Source organism: Atractosteus spatula, chromosome 10 (genome assembly GCF_055471065.1).
Source record: "Atractosteus spatula isolate fAtrSpa1 chromosome 10, fAtrSpa1.hap1, whole genome shotgun sequence".
NCBI lineage: Eukaryota > Metazoa > Chordata > Actinopteri > Semionotiformes > Lepisosteidae > Atractosteus > Atractosteus spatula.
In genome coordinates, this window is record NC_142715.1 from 5,793,260 (window position 1) to 5,815,487 (window position 22,228).

General features: G+C 40.0%; 1 protein-coding gene and 1 non-coding gene across 2 annotated transcripts; one reads left to right on the forward strand and one right to left on the reverse strand.

Annotated features, from left to right (window-relative positions):
• Positions 1–2,195: 2,195 nt before the first annotated feature.
• Positions 2,196–2,306, reverse strand: trnal-caa (transfer RNA leucine (anticodon CAA)). The gene is made up of 2 exons: positions 2,269–2,306; positions 2,196–2,241 (listed from the first exon to the last, which is right to left on the reverse strand). It is a non-coding gene; the product is annotated as a tRNA-Leu (tRNA).
• Positions 2,307–13,882: 11,576 nt separating this feature from the next.
• On the forward strand, positions 13,883–18,299 carry LOC148824574 (uncharacterized). Its single transcript, XM_088926462.1, has 2 exons — positions 13,883–14,270; positions 16,691–18,299. The coding sequence occupies exons 1-2, from the start codon at positions 13,883–13,885 to the stop codon at positions 18,103–18,105; spliced, it is 1,803 nt and encodes a 600-aa protein (XP_088782588.1). The 3' UTR covers positions 18,106–18,299.
• The last annotated feature ends 3,929 nt before the right edge of the window (positions 18,300–22,228 follow it).

Genomic DNA, 22,228 nt, shown 5'->3' on the forward strand with positions numbered 1-22,228 from the left:
TTCACCCAGGCCTTTCCGACACGTGATCAAAAAGCGGATACTGTAGCGAAGGTGCATTTACGGGAGTGGTTCATGAAGTACGGTGTGCCTGAACGGTTGCATTCAGATCAGGGACGTAACTTTGAGAGTGAGGTGATTGCGGAGTTGTGTAGGTTGTACGGAGTCAAGAAGAGCCTCAAGAAGAGCCATACGACACCCCATCATCCTACTGGGAATGTGCAATGCGAGCAGTTTAATAGAACCTTGCACGACCTGTTGCATACACTTCCGGCTGACAAGAAACGTCGGTGGCCAGAGCATTTACCGGAGTTGGTTTATGCCTATAATGTGCCGCCCCATGCGACTACAGGGTATTCACCATACTATCTCCTTTTTGGGGTAAAGCCGTATCTTCCAGTTGATGCTCTGCTTGGGCAGGAGCAGGTTGTGAATCCGAAGGTGGACTGGTTAGTCGTGCACCAGGAAAGGTTGAGGGATGCTCACAAAAGAGATAGAGAATATAGAGATAGAGAATCTGAGCAGCGAGCAGCGGAAAGGATTGCCGCACAGAGAGACAAGGTTTACTGTCCACCGATCAGTGTAGGTCAGTTGGTGTATCTTAGAAATAGACCTCTGGGTCGTAATAAAATCCAAGATGCTTGGGGACCTACTGTTTACTGTGTGCTTAAGGTACGAGGGACAACTTACACTGTGGAACCTATCGAGGGTGGACCAGTTAAGAGGGTAAATAGGGTTGATATTAGGCCTTGTGTGCATGAGAGAGCAGCCTCAGTCCCTACTCCTCATAAGGGGGTCAAGACTACTGACCTTGGTTCTAGGGTAATTTCGCACTCGGAGTCTGACTCCGAAAGTTCAGAGGATGGAACTGAAGGGGTACTGTTGATGGAGGAGATGAATCCGGGCTTAGATCCTGATAGGGAGGTAGATGAGCCAAAGATGAGTCCTGATCGTAGGGATCTAGTAGAGACTGCTGACGTGGTGCAGTCTGCAGAAGCTGACGATTCTGTCTGGGAAGCTGCACCAGGGAGCCCGATACCAGCTTTGCGTCGAAGTAAAAGACAGAAAGAATGGGTACATTCAAACCCACACCATGAGCCGAGGTCAGTCTTGGGGGTCTATGGAAATGAGTTCAGCAGTTGTTTCGTAAACACCGGCTCAAGGGTTTTTTTTAGAAGGTTTGAAGGAGCTTAAAATGATGTATGGTGTCACCGAGGACGTTGACGCATAAGCAGGGGAGAGTGTAACACACGTGTGTAAGACACGCACGTACAGTATGAGTGACGTCAGTGCACCAGTAATTGTGGAAGTGGACGTCGTAAAGTAGAGGGTGGTGTGTGGCTATGGGTGATGTGAATGCAGAGGTAAATGTTCAGAATTTAGTTGATGGTGTAGCTATCAAAAATGAAGTTTGGAAATCCTTGAAAGAGATGTAAATTGTTGATATATGAGGGGAAGGTGACATATTAGTTAGACACAATTGGTGGATGTTTAGGGATGAAGTGATCCCGACTCCCATGAGGTTCCAGTGCTGTGTGGGTGGGTTCGCTGGAATAATGTCCGTAACGGTAAATGGTCATACATTTTTGTTAGTTTGCATTTCTTTAACCATTGTTTGTGGAGGAAATGATTTGTTCTGTTCTTTGAGAATGACCTTATTCTATAACTTGTTCAGAGCATGTTAAAAGAAGACTGTGATATTCGGTGCGTCTTGGATTAGACGAGATTAAAGTGAGTAGTTTTGTTTTTTTATATTTCTGTGATGTAATGGGACCAATGAAGAATGTGGCATTCAGACTAATGTGGAGAATTTCTTTCCTTAGGGAAATTGCCAGTACCGTATTTTTTCTTTGTTTTTGTTATTTTAGTAGCACTTTGTGCATCCTGGTGTGTGTATATCTCCATGTATATCTATGTGAATCTTTCGGGTTAAAGGTTATACTGCATCCAATCTAAGTTCTGTAACAGAAAATAATACAACCACTCATTTTTATGATTTCATGCAGATCCAGAATAAAATGAATCCCCATTTAAGTTTATTGTAGTACGGTGTGTTCTTTTCCGGGCTACATTGATAAAGATTACACGACAGCTACACGACAAGATTACACAAAGCGGTTTCTCCGTTTTCCTCTTCCTGTCATTGTCAGCGAGCACAACAAGACGGGAAAAATGCAAGACAGGGAAAAGAGAATAGCTGTCAGGAGTGGGATTTGAACCCACGCCTCTATTCAGAGACCAGAATACCCACATAGTGAAAAGACATGAGTCCTTGAATCTGGCGCCTTAGACCACTCGGCCATCCTGATGAACTATGCAAGTTGGTATGTTAAAAGCACCAGCAGTTCACAAAACTGAGAAATGCTTTGCTGGAGAAGCACCAAGTTGCCTGTTGTAGCCTAATCGGATCGCGGAAATCAAATATTCGGATCGATTCAGAGTGCGCTTTACGGCCTTTGTGTAATATTTTGATGTGCTAGGGTGCAGTTGTCTTCACAATCTGGATTATCTCAAAAGGAGCGACGTCAGTGTAAAACAGCTTTTATTTTTGGGAACAGACGTTGTATTGCACATTTCTAATTGGTTTGTTTTCCTGATTTTAATGTATTGTGAAGCATAAAAGCCACCTGCATTAATCTCTATAACGCGTCATTTATGAAGGCGTTTCAATTAGCAACCAGTGCAGGATTAACGCTTTTGGAGCATGTATTATATTGTAAATACTCTTATTTGAATAAGTTTAAATTCGCACACTGTTATTTAGACAGCGCAAACCAGTCTGACCTCCTACAACTTTCTTTGCCCGCTGAGTAGATCTTAAAGCAGCTGCAGCCAGAGTAGCCGCAATGGCAACACAGTGCTTGGAGTTCAGCTATTCTTATTTCTTCTGCAGAACCACCGGTATCGAAATATATTGCTCCACATAAGAAGCGTTTTCGGTTTCTGATCGTTTTTATTGAGCACTGCTCTAAACTTTACATTTGCTCGGGCTAGTTTTCCCCATGAAAAAAAGATATTTCCCTAATTACATTTCACTGTTTTTCTTATCAACAAGTAGAAAGAAATAAGACATAATTCCATATAAGAGCTATAGGCAGGATGGCTGGAGGTCTAAGGCCTTGCGTTTAGGTTGCGGTTTCCCCCGGAGATGTTTGTTTAAATCCCACTTCTGGCAAAGAGCATTTCTCGTTAGAGTAAAAGTGATAGAGTCCCTAAGTAGAAAACATCTCGCATTTCACGTGTTTAATGTTAACTGTCTCAGTGTTGCCTTAGTGATTTATGGCTCTTCTCTCTTGCAGGGTGACGGCAAACTTCTTCAGAGAGGGAGTCTCCCACGTACAGCTTTTCTTCATCAAGAGCTGAGGCAACAGAGACAGACTTCAGACTGACATGAATTACTTCATGAGCGTTTATGACCGTCTTTAAAAAGCTGAGAGAAGTCGAAAATGTCTTTGGAAAAGAGGAAATGTCTGCTGACAGTAAACAGAGCTCACGCTCAGCTGCGGACAAGCGCTCCTCGTTAGTACAGTGCTGAGTAACCTCGCTTGTCGCGCGAGAGACCAGGGTACGTTTCTGTGACAAGGCACTGGTTTAATTTTTTAACAACCTGAATTAATTTAGAAACTGTGTACTGTGTACTAAGTTTCGGACTAGTTAGTGCGGTAGAATATGGAGATCATCTCCAGCTCTGAGCTCAACTGCAACAAGCAGTCGTGCTGAACAAAGTCAGAGCACAGCTTAAAGTGTGCTCAGTGTGGTGCTCAGGACTCAGGGGTATTGTTGTGGTTGTAATTAGCAAGGGGCTCTGAATCAGAACATTTCAATTTATCTGATCAGTAAATTAAAATGCAGGACACGTTAATATAGGATTATTACTGTGTCTCTGTCCCGTTTGTATATAACCCAATGTCCCTCACAGTTTAAAAGATACCAGTAAGGACACCTAACTCTTAATTCGGTACTCATTGCAAATATTCCAGAAACAAGCACATCCGGCAGCTACGGGGTTGAAGGTGAACATGTATCGTATTGTAATGGCTTCTATTTCCACTGATGAATGAGACAGATTCATGAGGAGATCCTAAGCACAATTAAGCGAACACATAGCTATTTCGGTCTGATGTAGAGGCTCCATTTGTGTCAGCAGTACTATAAATGTCAGTCTTATACATTTTCAGGGGCTGCATCTGTAGCGCTTCATCTAAGAGGACTGTTTTACTTTACCACACGGTTACATTCACCCACCCAATTTATTCTCAGAATACCCAATGGCTCAATAACCCTGTTTTCCCCTGGGAACCACCAGTGTACAGTCCCATTCCATTCAAAAATATAACAAATATATTATAAATTAATATATTCAATGAACAAATATATTCAATGAACTGTGTAACACAGAACTGGAAAGGTGAAACCAGGATGGCTGAGCAATTGAGCAGCTGAGACTGTTGCCCAGGATGGCTGAGTGGTTAAGATGTTGGACTTAAGGCCCAATGGGCAAATGTCTATGTGGGTTCAATCCCCACTCCTGTAATTTACTTTTGAAGTGACAGAACACTTTGAAGATTTACACTCTATTAAAATATGGATTAACTAAATTTCAGTTCTCTTCACTCCCTGGGATAACTGAACTCTCACCATCGCATCCTGAAGGCTTTACATGCATTAGCTGTGATACAGCTCCTAATAAAGACAGAATGAAACTGTATCAATAATAAATGACATGTTTTAAATAAACGTGTATTGATAAACTTCATTATTAATAAAAGTGGTGTGACGGGAAAGCAAATTAAATATTACAATGATATTCCAAGCAACTGATGTGTGCCGGAGCCAAATGTCGTCCACTGTGGGCTTTGTAAATTGTTTAAAAATTGTAAGTGAAGTTGAGATAATTAACAATTTGTTGAATCCTGCAGTTACAGATTAAAATGTGAGAAGATTTTCTCTGGGTTTATCTCTGTCCGAGTCCCTGATGTGAATATGCTGAACGCAGTGTCTTTGATTTATGTACTCAAACAACCAAAGAATCCCATTCTCGTCATCCTATGGTTTGTCAAACGTGTTTTTTCAAAGTGGGTGTGATTTGGTTTGTCTTTCGCTCCTGTACTAGACCAGTAATGTTTCTAGACGTGCATGAACGTGGTATAGTAGGCTGACAGCGGGAACACGTGGCCCACAAGCAGTGACAGTATCAGAGGTGTCTGCAGTATGTTGGTTTGTGAGCAGCGATAAAATAAAATGCCGAGGAAGCAGGTGTGCCTGCATTAATAAAGCTTCATCGAGCGGAAAAAGTAACAGAAGAACCAACTTAAATCCAACAGAAAGTTTCTGCAGCTGAAATCACAGGCAGAACTGCCACAGGCTTGAACTCACAACTTTAGCATGACTCCACTATGTGGTGCTGTATAAGTACTGTGCGCTGACCAACTGCACCACTGGAGCTGCACAATGTGTTTGTTACATGTCTTAGATGTATTTATTGGAAGGTTGCAGAAATCGTAAATCACTGATTTCATTATCTGCACGTTTAATATCTAGGAGAGAGAACTCCTTCAGGTTCTACAGCTCATAAGTCCACTTTAAGAAGTCTTTGCTTTTGTGAGATGGATCTCTGAGGTGCAGCTTTTTTCTTATTACTAAAGATACCTCTACATTGTAAACTATTTGAAGACCTAGAAAAAGGAACATGGCGTTTGTTGAAATAAGCACTGAATGGGTTAAAACCCACGCTCTTTGAATTGCTAAAGCGATGCCTTGAGGAGAATAAATCAACATACTGTATTCACACAGGTCACTCGGCCACTGACAAGAACGATCAGCTACCACCACTATTATTATCATTATTATTATTATTTAACCATTTGGGGAACAATACAGTTGAACAATCCCACTGTTCTTATGGCAAGAAAAATAACATGAGACCACTGTAAGAGGAAGAGTGTTGTAATTGTTTGAACAATTGATTTCTATTTTTCCCTCTTATGGGCAACCCTGTGGTATTTCTTTTTCTCTTCGTTGTTGTGCACGGGCTAGTTCTGCAGCGATGTTTGCCGCAGAAATTTCTGCGCAGCTCCGTATTAAATCTGTTCTCAACTGCAACGGACAGAAGACGACTCCAGTAGATAGCTGTGTAGTTGTGTAGGACCACACACGACACAGTGATAGTGCGGCTGTTAATGGACTGGTACACAGACCACATGAGAGGCAAGCAAAACGCTGTTTTAAAATTCCAAAGGCTCACCAAGTCAGAGGAACAGCAATGAACTGAAAGGATCTGTTACAGATGTCTATGTTAACCTCTTTAGAGCTATAAATGCCATATGTTTAATTTATCTGTAGATTAATACTCCCAAGTAACAGCACCTTACAGTATATTAATGTTAATTCCGCTGGTGGACATTAGCTGGTGTTTTTTGTAACAATTTGCTTGCTCTGCTGTAAGGAATAATAATAACATCACTTTATTAACCCTTTACAATTTATTGCATTAGGAATGATCTTTTCACATACCCCAGCTTGCTCTCCATGAGACACACACAGATAAGGAGAGAGCCTGGGGTCAGAGCACAGGGTCTGCCGTTGTATGGTGCCCTGGAGCAGTTGGGGTTAAGGGCCTTGCTCAGGAGCCCAACAGAGTAGAACCCCTCTGCCGGCAGAGGGATTTGAACAAGCAATCTTCAGACTCACAGATACACAAATAGACACTATATACGCACATAGACACCGCATACACTCTTAGGTACAGATACACTATAACTAACACTAATGCAGATACTGCTAATATTACAACAGTAACACTGTCACCAAAACTTACACTATCATTGTTACTAACACTGACAAAAACTATTACTAGACTAATAATACTTATAATAACAGTAATACTCTCATGAAAACTAACATGATGATGAGTGTTAATACTCTGACACTAACAGTATAATTATCACTAATATTAACATGAATACTAGCATTAAAACTAAAACTATCAGTAATGCTATCATCATTAATACTCACATAGACACTACACACACTGACAGACATACCCACACATACACTTACAAATATAAAACTACACACTGACAGACACCACACACTCACGGACACAAACCATACACACACATTCTCAGTCATGCATTCACAGAAACAAATAGACACTACGCATACTCATAGACACACACTCATAGACACCAAACACTCAGAGACCCCACACGCTCACACACTAACAGACACAACAAGCTCACAGACACATACCCACACACTCACAGACACACAGCCCACACACGCACAGACACCACACACTTCCAGACACGCACCCACACACACACAGATACCACAAACACACTTATCTACAGATACACGATAACTAACACAAATATAAATACTACTAATACTACAACAGTAACACTATCACTAACACTGACACAAACTACTACTAATAACAGTAATGCTGTTACTAAAACTAACATTACTACTAGTGTTAATACTCTAACAGTAACACTATAATTATAATTAATATCAACATGAATATGAACATTAAAACTAAAACAATCAGTAGTGCCACTGTCATTAATACTCACATGAACACTAGCATTAAAACTACCAGTTGTAATCTCACTAATATTAACATGAAGACACTGATATTGGTATTAGTTGCTGCCCGTGACGTCACACCGCTCTCTGTGACAAATCCGAGACACTTATACGCGTGCAGTGACGGGGGCGCCTGTTGCCGTGGTTACCATTCTTATGATTTACTAACACTGGAAAAATGAATTTAAACTGTTACTTACATACATTTATGAACTTGAAATATCATTTTCTAGCTCTAGGATACAGTTACCTAAATAATAATATGAATAATCATTGTTTAATTTCGGATTGAACATTATTAACCCTAAACGTACTATGGTCATTGGTCGATACAGTCTTTATTAACTGTTTTCTAGATACTTAAACAGGGTCAAGAAAAGAATCAGTACTCACCAATCGGTGAAGTTAATCGATTTTTCTACGGTTCTTCAGTTGAAATAATTGGTTGTCAATAGATAAGTGAAAAATAACTCTTCTACGTGCGCTCCGTGCGCCTCCGGCGCTCTTTCTCTCTCTGATCGCGGCGCTCTGGCTGGTGTCTGTGACGTCACAACGCTTATTCTGACAGAGCAGAGCGCGTCTCTGCTGCTTTTGTGTATTTTTCATGAATGCCAGAGGTACTCGAAATGTTGCAAAAAGAAAAGCGTTTTTTTTGTTTTGTAAAAAAGTGAGTGCTGATTTTTATTTTATACAGGAAACGCATGCATGTTGAAACACTATTTAAATTCTATAAATAATTGAGAAATAATAAAGCCAGGAAAACATGATATATGTAAAAATACAATTTGATCACATAATTTACTTCATTACCTCTGGTGGTTAAATGTTTTTTTTCTGTTGTGTTTTTTTCTCTTGTACCTGTTTCTGATCCTCTGGTTGTAGTTATATTTGTAAATTCTATACGTTTAATAAAAATAAATAAAAAAGAGCGCGTCTCTGCTGGAGGAGACACTTGTCCAGAGCCCAGAGGGCTTTTCATACAAATGTAACATCACCAAAAAAACCAAACCGGGCTGTGAAGAGAGGCGATTTATAACAGTTGGAGAAGGAGAGCGACAAAACGTGGAATGAAATTCATTAAACAGAAAAAAATAGTTTACGTCACAGATTAATGTGTTACAAAGTGTACCCGTGTGGAGCAGTAGAGAACGAGCACGAGTCCCTGAAATAAGCGCTTTCAAGGGTTTTACACGAATCATCAGAGTATAGAAGCCAGGAGGATTAGACTCATGTTCCTGGAGGTTAAAATGTGTATCCTGGTTTTATTTCCACCCAGCTCTCAGCTCTATAGGTAGTCTGATGATTTAAATTAACTGTATAACTGTTACAAGACTTCATCTAATTGTACATTTATAAGACTGTCTGTGAGACACTTGTGAGAGCAGCTGAATCCCAGGGCTGGTGTAGAATCACACACAGACAGGTCTTCTTCTGTGTGATCTGAGTCCCACTGCTCAGAGCTACAGACTGGTCAACTGGTCACTATTGTAGTCACGATCATCGGCCCATCGGCTACTAATAATCAATATACTGATCAGAGTGTCAATACAGTTGTTTATTACATAAATACTAAGATAATTCCACACTCACTTGTGTTATAAAACACTTACAAAACGTTTGGAGACTGATATACAGTAAAGAAAGTAATACTGAAGGACTGGAAGTCCTGCAAAGGGTTAATAGAAGCTTCTTGCTTCTGCCCTGGAACAGAGCCCACAGCTGCCAGATCAGTGAGCTCTGAGCCCAGTTCACAGAGAGGAGAACCAGGAGCTCTTTTATGTCTCTAAGAGGGCTGGGAGAAAGGAGAAAAGGGGGAGATGTGACTTGAGTCCAGGCTGTTCTGTCTGATATTGTTCATGTAGCAGCACTGATTGTCTGAATATGTTCTGGTTCTGGATTGTGATGATAGAGAGCAGTACGGAGTTGAGCTTCTGTCTGAGTGTGAGTCTAAGCTGTGAGTCTGACTGAGAAGAGAATAATGTTTTTTTTTATTCTGCCTCAGAATTTTTCTTCTTTGCCAAGTGGTGTTACATCCCCTTCAGATACTCTGCACAGACTGCCAGAGAGAAGAGGAGAGAGAGATGGACAGATAAGAGCACACACAGCGAGAGAGACATACGTCTTGATTTACTTTGAAGCAAGTGTTCATTTCCTTTCTGGAACAAGTTGTTTCTGAACTTCAAGAAAGTCATACAACTTCTGAAAGATAAAGTACAAGTCTTGCTTATCAGGACAGAAGAAATACCGCAAGAAAATGCCAGTGATTTTTCTCCTTTTAATGAAAAGTGGAGAAAAACAACAGCAGTGCATTTCCATCGGCTTGATTTAGCTTAATACAAGTATTCACTTCCTTTTCTGTAGATTACAGCCTGCAAAAGATGAAATAAAGTTATTGGTTATTCATGGTCAGTGCAGGAGAAATACTGCCGGCTGGCAGAAAAAATGTCAGTATTTTATTTTTTTTAACCACAAATGTGTGAATGGCTAAAAGCAATGGGAGTGTGTTTCTGTGCAGTTGTTAAACAAAGGGCTGGTGATTCAAACCCACCCAGGGACGAGCTTCAGATTGTTCCGCTATAACCATAATCTCCGCTAAAACTTGTTGGGATTTCTTCGCAAACCCTCTTGAACTTTGCAGGAAATTTGCATTTTACTCGTGTGGAACTACAAGTAAACAATTAAGTACCTAAGTCAATGTCCAAGAAACCATTTTCACGTGTGGAATTTTATCTTCAACTTGCTGTCGGTAGAATTCATTTATACACCTATTGTATCCTTAGCCAACATATTTTAAAATTAGAACACAAATTTGTTGGAGAACTTGACAATCCTTGACAATCATTATTAAATGAGCACTGTACAAATGTATGTAGATATTTTATGTACCTTAATTGTAAGATATATATATATAAACATAATTGCTTTGATATGGATGTTCATTTGAAGGATTTGAGGAAACTATCAAGGATCTCAGAACATCCAAAGATACATTTGGGCATTTGCATATTTGTAAAGATTAAAGAGTACCGTAAGTGTGAAGTTTGCTCACACACGAGAGAAAAAAATAGTTTTAATGCACTTAAATTGATGGTGTGTTTATCAATCGTGCGCAAAACGTGTAGAGCAGAAGATGATTTTGATTCACTGATCTCTGAGTTATGGGGCCAGCACACTTCAGCTGCACCACTTTGCTATATAACACTACTCAACACAACTGCTCTTGCACCTAAGATGAAAAGTTTAAACGGAAAATGTATTAGAAAATGTGTATCTAGTTTGTTAAATAAAATCGGGACATGAGCCGGTCTCAAATTGATCGCTCTTTGCAGGAGCACTACGGAAACCTTGGGGTGTTCGTTGGGAGAAGTGAGTCCTGCAGAGAGTGTTAATCATCGAGAAAAGCATGTAGTCTTTGTCTACTAAAAGAAGGAAAGACATGTGATCTTTGATTGTTCTTCAGATGTTTTCATTAGTCTCTGTTTTGTGATGTATTTGCAGGTACAATTAATGTGTAGCATGTACAAGAATGAACCCAGGCTACAGTAAAACACAAGATGCACACAGCTCAATGTGGGGCTCAAATTCATATTCCTGAGATGTACAGCCTCATGCTCCAACGACTGAGTCAGCCCGGCGCTTGCTAGAGGTGTTATCTTCATTTTATAGAGTTTAATTGCTGTGCTTAGTTTGATACAGTATTGCTTTGTGCCAGAGCCAAATGGCGTCCACTGTGGGGTTTGTAAATTGTTAAAGGATAAAAATTGTAAGTAAAGATCGAAATTTCTTGTTGAGATAATTAACAATTTGTTGACTCCTGCAGTTACAGATTAAAATGTGCGAAAAATGTTTCTGGGTTTATCTGTGTCCTAGTGTTTCTGTGAATATGTTGAATGCAGAGTCTTTGATTTTTGTACTCAAGCAAGGAAAGAAATTTGCTTTTTGATTTTTTTCAACTTGATCGTTGATACATATAAAAATACAACAAAATGACAATATACTGCTCAGCATTCATCTTTACATTCATATTAAAATTGATTGAGATAAATTTATAAAAATATTAAAATAAAACTCTGCAGTCCTAACTTACCAATGGTGGCTTTCTATCGTTTTTGCTTGTCAAGTTCCCGAAAAAATCTGCGTTATAATTTTAAATATTTTTGCTGATGACGCAACGGGAATATAAATGAATTCCCCCGCCACCAATTCGATGATCAGATTCTGTGATCGTGAAATATATTTATTTTGCAAGTCGCCAATGTTGGTCGTTATTGGAAATTACAGGTGATATTAACTTCCATACTTATTTGTTTACTTTTGTAGTTCCACACTTGCATTTCCTTTCCTGCAACTAACAACCGAGTGGGCTACAGAGACCGACTCCGCGGGTTTCTCCATTCAAAGATGCACGTTAAGAAACAAAAAATCGCTAGCATTTCCTTGCCTTTAGGCGATATTTCTTCTGCACTGATAAGCAAGATTTCCATTTCATTTTTCATCGCAAGTTCTCTGATTTTCTTGAAAAAAAAAAGATCCAGGAAGGAAATGCACACTTGCATTAAACTAAATCAAGACCTATGTTGCTGTCCATAATGATGGATTTTGTACTATGAATAAGGAAGAAAGGCACCGGTGGGGGTCGGACCCAGGATCTCCTGTTTACTAGACAGGCGCTTTAACCAACTAAGCCAGGGCGGCTCCCTTCTCTTTTACAGCCACTTGGACACACCGCTCTGAAACATCTGTGTTCAGTGTGCGCTGAGCCTGCTCGCTGAGCAAGCTGTCTCCTTTACAATAGCATCACCGACACTAAGAGAAAAGATGAGAAATGGCTTTTATCTGGTGCTTTTCATGTCCAAGAAGTTCAATGCGCTTGACATCTCCCAAGGGTGACAGACCTGTGAGTTCTATTGTGACACTGCTTTTTTTCTTTTGTTTTCTTTCTATTCTCTTTGACAAGAAAAAGAGAAATCGTCTAAGGGGGAAACGTCTTTTTCTCATGGGGAAAACTTACAACATCAGCAAATGTAAAGTTTAGAGCAGCGCTTAGTTAAAACGATCAGAAAACGGAATTCGTTCTTATGCGGATCAGTACATTCAAGTTTTGAAACGTGCCCAAAACGATAAGCAAGCTGAATTATCAAAGCTCATTAGGTACTAGAGATCACGGTATGTTATCAAGTAGATGCAGTCCCATGTATCTTCCGTAATTGCGAGTTAATACCAAAACACACAAAACGCGACCCACAGCAAGAATAAGCAGGACTCGGTCGTTCAGAGAGTGAGGAAACTAGCACCAGGAGCAGGGTTTGATCTCTACACTCGCTACTATTTGAAACGCCATCATTAATGACGCGTAATAGAGATTTATGCAGATGGTTTTTATGCCCCACTATACATTCCAATCATGAAAACAAATTAATTAGAAATATGCAATACAACGTCTGTTCCCGAAAAGGAAAGCTGTTTAACACCGACGTCACTGCTTTTGAGATAATCCAGACTGTGAAAACAACTGCGCCCTAGCACAGGAAAGTATTACTCAAAGGTTGGAAAGTATAGAAACAAGAGATGCTGTGTCCAAAATCCTGAGGTGCCTTTCTTCCTGTCTTGTCATACAGAATTTATCATTAAGGACAATCACATATGGCTTGATTTTGTTAAATGCAAGTATTTATTTCCTTTCTTGGAACCACTTGTTTTTCGAGAAATTCAATCAATTTGTGAAATATGAAATAGAAATCTTGCTTATCGGTGCAGATGAAATACTGCCAGCTGGCAAGAAAATGACGGAATTTTTTTTCTTTAACCAAAAACCTGCATAGGGAGATGTAGAACAAAAATCCACTTGAGACGATTTCGTTGGGGAGGAGGGTTGTGGAAGGCCAAAAAAACGAACTGTTCCGTTACGAACGGCGAAGGTCGCAGGTGATTCACTCCTCTTGACTAGGTGGCGCTAGGAGGTGCAGTGAAGTTTATATCCGGCTGCAGAAACTCCTCTTTCTCAGCTCCGCTTCTCGATTGTTTTGAAGCCGCGGCCGCGCTAACGAATGACGTCATCATACTGCGTGACACTGCATGTATTTCACCCACGTGTTGGTGGCTAAATCATTTTATTTAGATAAAGAAAGTTGTTGTTTTTTTTTAAATAACTTCAGATTCCGAATACGCAGTGTGTTGTCGGCTGTGTTTATGCTTGAACAGATCACAGCCCCGACAACAGGATCTGTGAAAAATAAAAAAAGTTGTTCTGTTTAAACTTCGGAAGTCAGCCTTTGTTTCTGATCGGCTCTGAAGGATGGCGGAGTGCTTGTTAAATCTGCAAACCCAGCTTGACTCGTTCATGCACGTTTTGCTCAAATCGATCGTGTATGAAGTGTCAGACGTTTTTGGAAATAGGATGTCTGACTCTGAGGAGGGGTTTCAAGACAAACTCCTCAATATCTCCCAGATTCTGGTGAGACGGGCCGTGCTTAAAATCACACAGTGTGTGGAGGACAGTGTCGGGAGTGAAATGACGCAGCTGAAGAAGGAAAACGAGAGCCTGAAGTGGAGATTGCAGCTGTGGGAGAAGGAGTCGGGAGCAGGAGGATATCAGGGACCGACAGATCATCTTGGATACACGCTTCCCTGTGAATCCACTGCAGGAATAAAAGAAGAAATGGACACGAAACTGGAGCTGTCAGGTCAGTGTGGTGACTTGTATGTAGTCGGGGTGTGTGCGAGTTTAAAAACAGTGTCTTTAACTTCCTCGATGGTGCGAATATAGTGGAGAGATGGAGAGTGAAGTGGGAAAGGCTTGTGTGATTTAGCAACGGGATTCTTTACTAGAAACTGAACTGTTTTGTCCTGTTACGGTTATAAACACCTCGTTCAGATTCAACTGAATCACTGAATCAGCGAATAAATACAACGTCATTAGGAAAGAAAACGTATAGATATTGTTTTTACGTCGTATTGGCTTAGATGTTTTATATATTTACTGATGATTGTGTATATAACTAATTTTAATCGGTTTAAGTATTTCAGTCCTCCAGTCCTCCTCTTCTGAATGCAGTCTTAATCTTAATCTTAATGTACTGTAGTGTCCAGTCCGTCAGTGTGTCTGCATTAACCCCTCTCTCTCAGTGCAGTGTTAGTGTACTACAGTATCCAGTCAGTGTGTGTGAATTAACCCCCCTCTCTCTCACTGTAGCATTAATGTACTTTAGTGTCCAGTCAGTGTGTCTCTATTAACCCCTCTCTCTCTCAGTGCAGTTTTAATGTACTGGAGTGTCAGTGCAGTGTTAATTTATGTGTAATGTAGTTGTGATATTATTCCAGTAGACTCATATTTTATACAGCAGTTTCGATCCTGAAAAAGCCTGTGTATCCAAAATTGCATATAATCAGAACACCCTCCTTAAAGGGAGCAGGGGGGCGGAGCAGTGGCTCTGTGGCTAAGATCCGTGCCTGTGGCTGGAAGGTTGCTGGTTCAAATCCTGCAGCTGGCAGAGAAATCCTATTCCATTGGGCCCCTGAGCAAGGCCCTTAACCCCAGCTGCTCCAGGGGCACTGTACAATGGCTGACCCTGTGCTCTGACCCCAGGCTTCTCTCTCCCTATCTGTGTGTCTCTTGGAGAGCAAGCTCGGGTATGTGAAAAGACAAATTCCTAATGCAAGAAATTATATAGGGCTAATAAAGTAATCTTATCTTATCTTAAACAACCCATCTGTCACTGTACTAGCAAGTCCATGTATATAGTTTAAATTATAATAAAAACAGTAATACAATTTAACTTTTCTTGTCTTGCTTTTCCTCTTTGTACTTATATTTATGTTCATGCTGCATGATAACTAGTGATTAGTTCCCACAGAGAAGCTCAGCTGTGTGCTGTTAAAAGTTGAATTTTGTGTGTTTCCCACATTATTTAAATTTTTATTTACAGTATTTGATTTTTTTTCACCACTGACTGGCTATACATGAATTTGTGTAAAAATATATAATGTAAAATACGAGTCTGCTGTATTTTCAATCCCTTTTCACGTTATGTGTTCAGAGATGAAGTGTGTTTGAATCTGTGATGTATATCAAGTTCGGAAAATGAGTTTTTAAAAGTTAATTTACTTACTACTGTTGTGTCATACAAATGAAAAAGTTCAGGTGTCTGTGAAGCAGAAGTCTCTTTATTTTATTTGCATATGGAAGTCCGACTTGCAACCACCGGACTTAAAAATAAGTAGCTAAAGATGTTCTTTTATACCTTTAAACAAACACGTTATTATGACACATTCTAAACAAATGATAAGACAGCAACACATGCCAATTAATTATATCTAAGTTGCAGACTAGACAACAGTTAGTTCTTTTCACATTCTGGGCGTACAGCCAGCTTACCAAATACATGCCCTTTATCTTACTGACCAAGGACAGGCAGCATCGTTATATATTTGGGCGCAAAGCTAACTTCAAGACACTAGACTGCATAGTTTGCAAAAATACAAAAACAAAAAATGATATTATTATCTCACTTCCCAGGTATCTTCCTTATCTCTTCACTGCTAAATAATATATTTTGCTTTCTTGCTACTTTTTCTGCGGGTATTACTTCCTTTTGAGCACTCATCTAAGCTTGTGTTAAAGTTCAGGGCTCAATACTCAACCCTTTTCTTTTCAGCATTTACATGTGTCCACTTGGTCAGCTTTTAAGGTCACATGGCCTCAACTGTCATTTCTATGCTGATTCTCACATAGACGTCCATACCAAACCTGACACTGATGTGGCTTTCTCTATTTTATCGAATTGCATCTCCGACATAAAAAACCTGTGTGACTCAGAATTTCCTTCATCTTAACTCTGACAAGACTGGAGTCATGCTTATTGGCGCCACGCATCAACTTTGTAAAACCAATGCTGTAAACCTATCCATAGATAGTTCTGTACTTGAGCTTCAGTCTAAATTGAAAAACCTGAGGATGATATTTAACTCAGACCTGACATTGGACCCATATGTGCAGCATATTGTCAAAGCATCTTCCTTTTCACATACTATACAGTAAAGTTTATTTTTATTATTATTATTATTATTATTATAAAGGTCTTGTCTTCTTGTCCTGTGCTTACAGGCTCAGAGGCCAGTATTCTCCCTGATGCTGGGGAAAGGGCTCCTCTTGAACAGCAGCACAGTGAGGAGGAGTGGGGCTCCAGTCTGATGCAGGAGACAGAGCTCACCACCGCACAAGGGAAAGAGACACCCAGGGAGCAGCACCCAAAGAGCAGACAGAGTGTGGAGGATCTGGACTCTGTGCCCATGATGAAGACAGAGCCTGAGAGTGGGACACCTGGACTCTTAGTATGTGAGGCTTTTACAGAGAAGATTAATAATCTGGACACAAACAATATGACACAAGGTTGTAATGAACTTTACTGTGTCTCTGTAGAGCTCAAAGAAGAACTGAGTGAGTTTAATCTTACAGAGCAGGACATGAAGCCCCAGTTGATTGAGCCCGCAGAGCTGAAGAAGGAGCCCCAGGTGATTCACACTGCTGAGCAGCACACTGAAGGACACGGTGGAGAAAACAAATCTCAGTTTCAGCACAGAGAGCAAGATCATTCCATGGAGCATTTGCAGAATAAGAGACCCCAGCACTATCAGAGGATGAGGAAGAAACACTCAAGGCCTTGCTCAGATGGAGTGGACAAACTGCCATTACGACACAGAGATGAGCAGCGTTCCTGTCAGTCTAGCATTTCAAAAAACCTTCGCACGGGAGAGAAATCTTTCACTTGCCGTCAGTGTGGGAAGAGTTTTAGTGTCTTAAGTATCTTAGTAGTCCACCAGCACATTCATACATTAGAGAGACCATTCAGTTGCGGTCAGTGTGGGAAGAGTTTTAGTCAGTCGCACCACTTAAAAAGACACCAGGGTATTCACACAGGAGAGAGACCATTCAGCTGCAGTCAGTGTGGGAAGACTTTTAGAGACTCAAGTGCCTTAATAGTCCACCAGCACATTCACACAGGAGAGAAACCATTCAGCTGCAGTCAGTGTGGGAAGACTTTTAGTCAGTCAAGTACCTTAATAGTACACCAGGGCATTCACACAGGAGAGAGATTATTCAGCTGCTGTCAGTGTGGGAAGCGTTTTAGTCAGTCACGCTACTTAAAAAGACACCAGCGTATTCACACAGGAGAGAGACCATTCAGTTGCAGTCAGTGTGGGAAGAGTTTTAGAGTCTCAAGTGCCTTAATAGCCCACCATCGCACTCACACAGGAGAGAGACTGTTCAGCTGTAGTCAGTGTGGGAAGAGTTTTAGTAAATCGAGTAACTTAAGAGCCCACCAGCGCACTCACACAGGAGAGAAACCATTCAGCTGCAGTCAGTGTGGGAAGAGTTTTAGTCAATCACATGACTTAAAAAGGCACCAGCTTGTTCACACAGGAGAGAGACCGTTCAGCTGCAGTCAGTGTGGGAAATGTTTTAGTCTGTCAAGTAACTTAAGAGCCCACCAGCGCATTCACACAGGAGAGAGGCAATAGAAAACACCAGGGAGGAGATCACACACCTATCTACATCAGTGGGACTGCAGTGGAGAGGGTCAGCAGTTTTAAGATCCTGGGAGTTAACATCTCAGAGGACTTAACCTGGACCCACCACACCAACACCGTGATCAAAACAGCATGGCAGCGCCTATTCTTTCGCCGTAGGCTAAAGAGGTTTGGCACGCCATCACATATCCAGGCCAACTTCTACAGGTGCACTATTGAGAGCATCCTGACTGGTTGCATCACTGCCTGGTATGGGAACTGCTCCGCCTGGGATCGCAGAGTACTGCAGAGGGTGATGAAGTCAGCGCAGCTCATTACCGGCTGTGAGCTACCAAACATCCAGGATATCTACTCAGCTAGATGTCTGAAGAAGGCCAGGTCCGTTCTCAAGGACCCCAGTCATCGCAGTCACAAACTATTTTCCCTCCTACCGTCCGGTAAACGGTACCAAAGTATTCGGTCCAAGTCCAACAGACTACGGAACAGCTTCTACCTCCAGGCAATAAGACTGCTAAATAGCCAACCTGCAGCTCCTTTAGCAAATCACCTGTAATGGCTACATGGACACACAATTTTCACTGTATTCAGCATAACTGCACTACTTGTATATATTGCATACACCATGGACACATAGCAGCTCTACTCATATTGAGTTTTATTTTTTCATCAATTTCCCTACGGGATCAATAAAGTATTATCTATCTATCTTTATTCAATTTCTATTACATCTATTATTATGTAACCTTATTTTCATAATCTTAATTTTGTGATTTTTGTGTTTTTGTGATTTCTGTGATTCTTGTGATTTTTGTGAGCTCGCATAAAAGACATTTCATTGCCAGCAACTACTGCTGCACACTGTATTGTTGTGGGTTTTAATAAATAAACTGGAAAAAAATTGTTGCAGTCAGTGTGGGAAGACTTTTAGTGAGTGAATCACCTTAAGACACCACCAGCGCATAAGATAAGATCACTTTATTGGCCACTTTCTCATGTTAGGATTTTGTCTTCTCACAACACACTCACTATGAGGCCCACAGATAGGGAGAAAAGCTTGGGGTCAGCATCTCTGGTGCAGTTGGGGTTAAGGGCCTTGCTCAGGGGCCCACCAGAGTTGGATTCTTCTACCAGCCATGGGATTTGAACCAGCAACTTTCCACCCACAGGTATAGATCCTTAGCTACAGAGCCACTGCACCTTTCCTAATCACACCAGAGACAGACCTTCCGGCTACAGTCAGTGTGGAAAGGGTTTTATCCAGTCAGGTGACTTAAAAATACACCGCTTTAGTCACCACTTTAGTTTTTGATTTAATCATAGTCTTAGTCAAGTCAACTGAAATGTCTATTAGTTGAAGTAGGTAGCTGTGTCAGCATGTGACATCTGTTAAAGGTTCCTCAGCTGAAACGTGTTTTCTTTCTTCTCTTTTCAGCATGGAACAAACCTGTAGTTGTTCCTAAAATGTCTATTAGTCACTTTGTAGTCACCCACTTTTGATTTAGTCTAGTCAACTAAATGTTGACTGTAATTACTCTTACTTATGGTTGATTAAAACAGAATTAGATCTAGTCATGCAGTTTACTTTATGTGTATAATAAAATGTATAAAGTTTTTAGTTTTATTCAATTAAAAAAAATAAGTAAATTGAATTCTTTATTTATTTACAGTCTTGGAAGTTAAGTTTAGTCCTGTTTAATTTACAATTAAGACTGTTCTCATTGGATAGGCTTGTAATTGTGTAACAGCTTTTAACTCACCATGTTAAGCAAGAAATGTGTATAAAACAGATTAGGATCCTTAACTTTCACTCTTAAGAAAAAGAGTCACACATCTGATTAAATTCTACTAAAAACCTCAAAGTCTTTGTTGCACAATCAAAATTGTATTTACCCCTGGGAAGAATAAATATCAGGTAAAACAAATATTTATGCAATAAAGGGTAAATAATGAGGAATCTGAGATATTGTATGAATCTATCTTAATAAGAAAATCAATTTTGGCACCATTACTAATCCATATTTTAATGTTTTTTAACATTTTTTTTCAGTACAACTATTTTTTTAAACCAGACAGGACACAAGGATATACACTTTAACAGCCACATAAACTAAATGCAAGTAACATTATTAAACATTATTTTCTAATGACCTTGAATGAATATGATTCACAGTTCCTGCATAGCCAGAACCTATGTCACCCTACCTTAGTGAGCGTCCTCGCTTTTCTCTCAGATACAACATTCACTCCACAAAGAAGATAAATTATAAAAGCTGACACCAAAGCTTTTAATAGTGGTGTCACCCTGGATGCATGGGTTTGAATCCCACTCTTGACAAAGCTTGCTTTATGGTCCTAGTATGGAGCAAATGAGAAAGGCACTGATGTAGATAATGCATTGACATATGCACCAACACACAAAATGTCCCATTCCTATACTGTTATGTACAGATGCAGCCATTCAAAATGCGCGGTAAAAACCCGCGGTACAGTAACCTACCCACAAGCCACCGCAGGGCACCGGAGGGCACCGCGGTAAGTGATTGGCTGGCCAAAATGACCGACAGGGGCACTCGTGGTGCATTGGTTGGTAGTGCAAAGATTTAATCATTTAATGTCTTTACTGTGCACATTTTAATCCGCTTAGTTTTGAATATTTATATGGATTTTACCACTAAAGGGAAATTTTAGTAGCTGAGCATAAAAAGAAGAGGAGCATAACGCATCTGAAGGTCATAAACGATATTAATTTAGGAACATAAACATTACTGTATGTATGTAAACTGTACTGTGTATGGCTGGTCTTGGTAGTTTAAAGAAAAAATACACACCAGTCTTCCATTTCTCCCTAAACATTTTAAGCATGAAAGTTTTATGAAATGGTACCCAAATATGCGATTGCTGTATAGAATGAATTTTAATTTTAAAAAATTATTTAACACGAACATTAAGCTGTTTACATCTTCCGCCTGAGAACAGTCACCCGTTGCTACCCAATGCAGAAACACAGCCACTAACTAGCAAAGAGAGGACATTAGCTACCCAATATGATAAAGAAATAAATGATTATTTTGTTTATTTCTTTTGCACATTTATTTGAACATTTCCATCGATTGTACAAGCACTTGGAAACTGTCCAATCCCTAGTTCATCAGGCATTTTACCGGTCTGGCGCCGGTCTGTGTCTTCCAGGATATAATGCCAGCGAACTCTTGTTTTTATGTCCACTATAACAGACAATCTCCTTTGCTTTTAACCGAGCGTTTAATAATTTCCTAAAATGAAAATGATTTACTTTATTTCCCTCACGGGATCAATAAAAGTATCTATCATCTGTCTAAACTATGGGACAGAATTCTGGGGTCTCCCCATACCAGAGATTATGGTAGGGCTTCAGAATGGTGATTGGCTGACACCATCTGACACCCCTCTGATTGGAGAAAAAAGACGTGCTGGTTTGCTATACATACTGTACCAGGAAGAGGATTTCTTTCTATTCAAAACGTGTATTTTAAAAGTTTAAGAAGTAAAAACCTTACAGCGTACACAGATTTCTAAACTGATCAGGATCGTTATCTTTGTCTTATGCATAATAATGTTCACCGCTCTGTCCAGCAAATTAATAATAAACTTTATTTTATATAGCGTTTTAAACGAATAAGTAATTAGATTGCTCATAAACCTAATCACTTGCTTTTTCTTTTTATTTAGGCTCAGATTTCAACTATAGATCGTATTATTAATAACCATAATAACAACCAACCAACAAAAACAACCATATAAACATAATACCAACCAAAAACATAGATAACAACCACAATACAAAATCAAATATATCAAACCATTTTACTCTCGCAAAGTCCTCCAATTATCATAATCCCGCCCCTTATGCAAAACCAAACCTTCCTCACATCCCAGTTTATCCTATTTATCATAAACAAAATCCACCTCAATTTTCAACATAAAGCATTACACAAAATCAATACCTCAACACTCCATACTCAACAACGATAATTCACAAACAGCCAGAACATGTAACTACACATTCCCAAACAGACCTAATTTCCATAGCCCCGCCCCTTATGCAAAACCAACATCCCTCCCCTGTTCTCTCCCT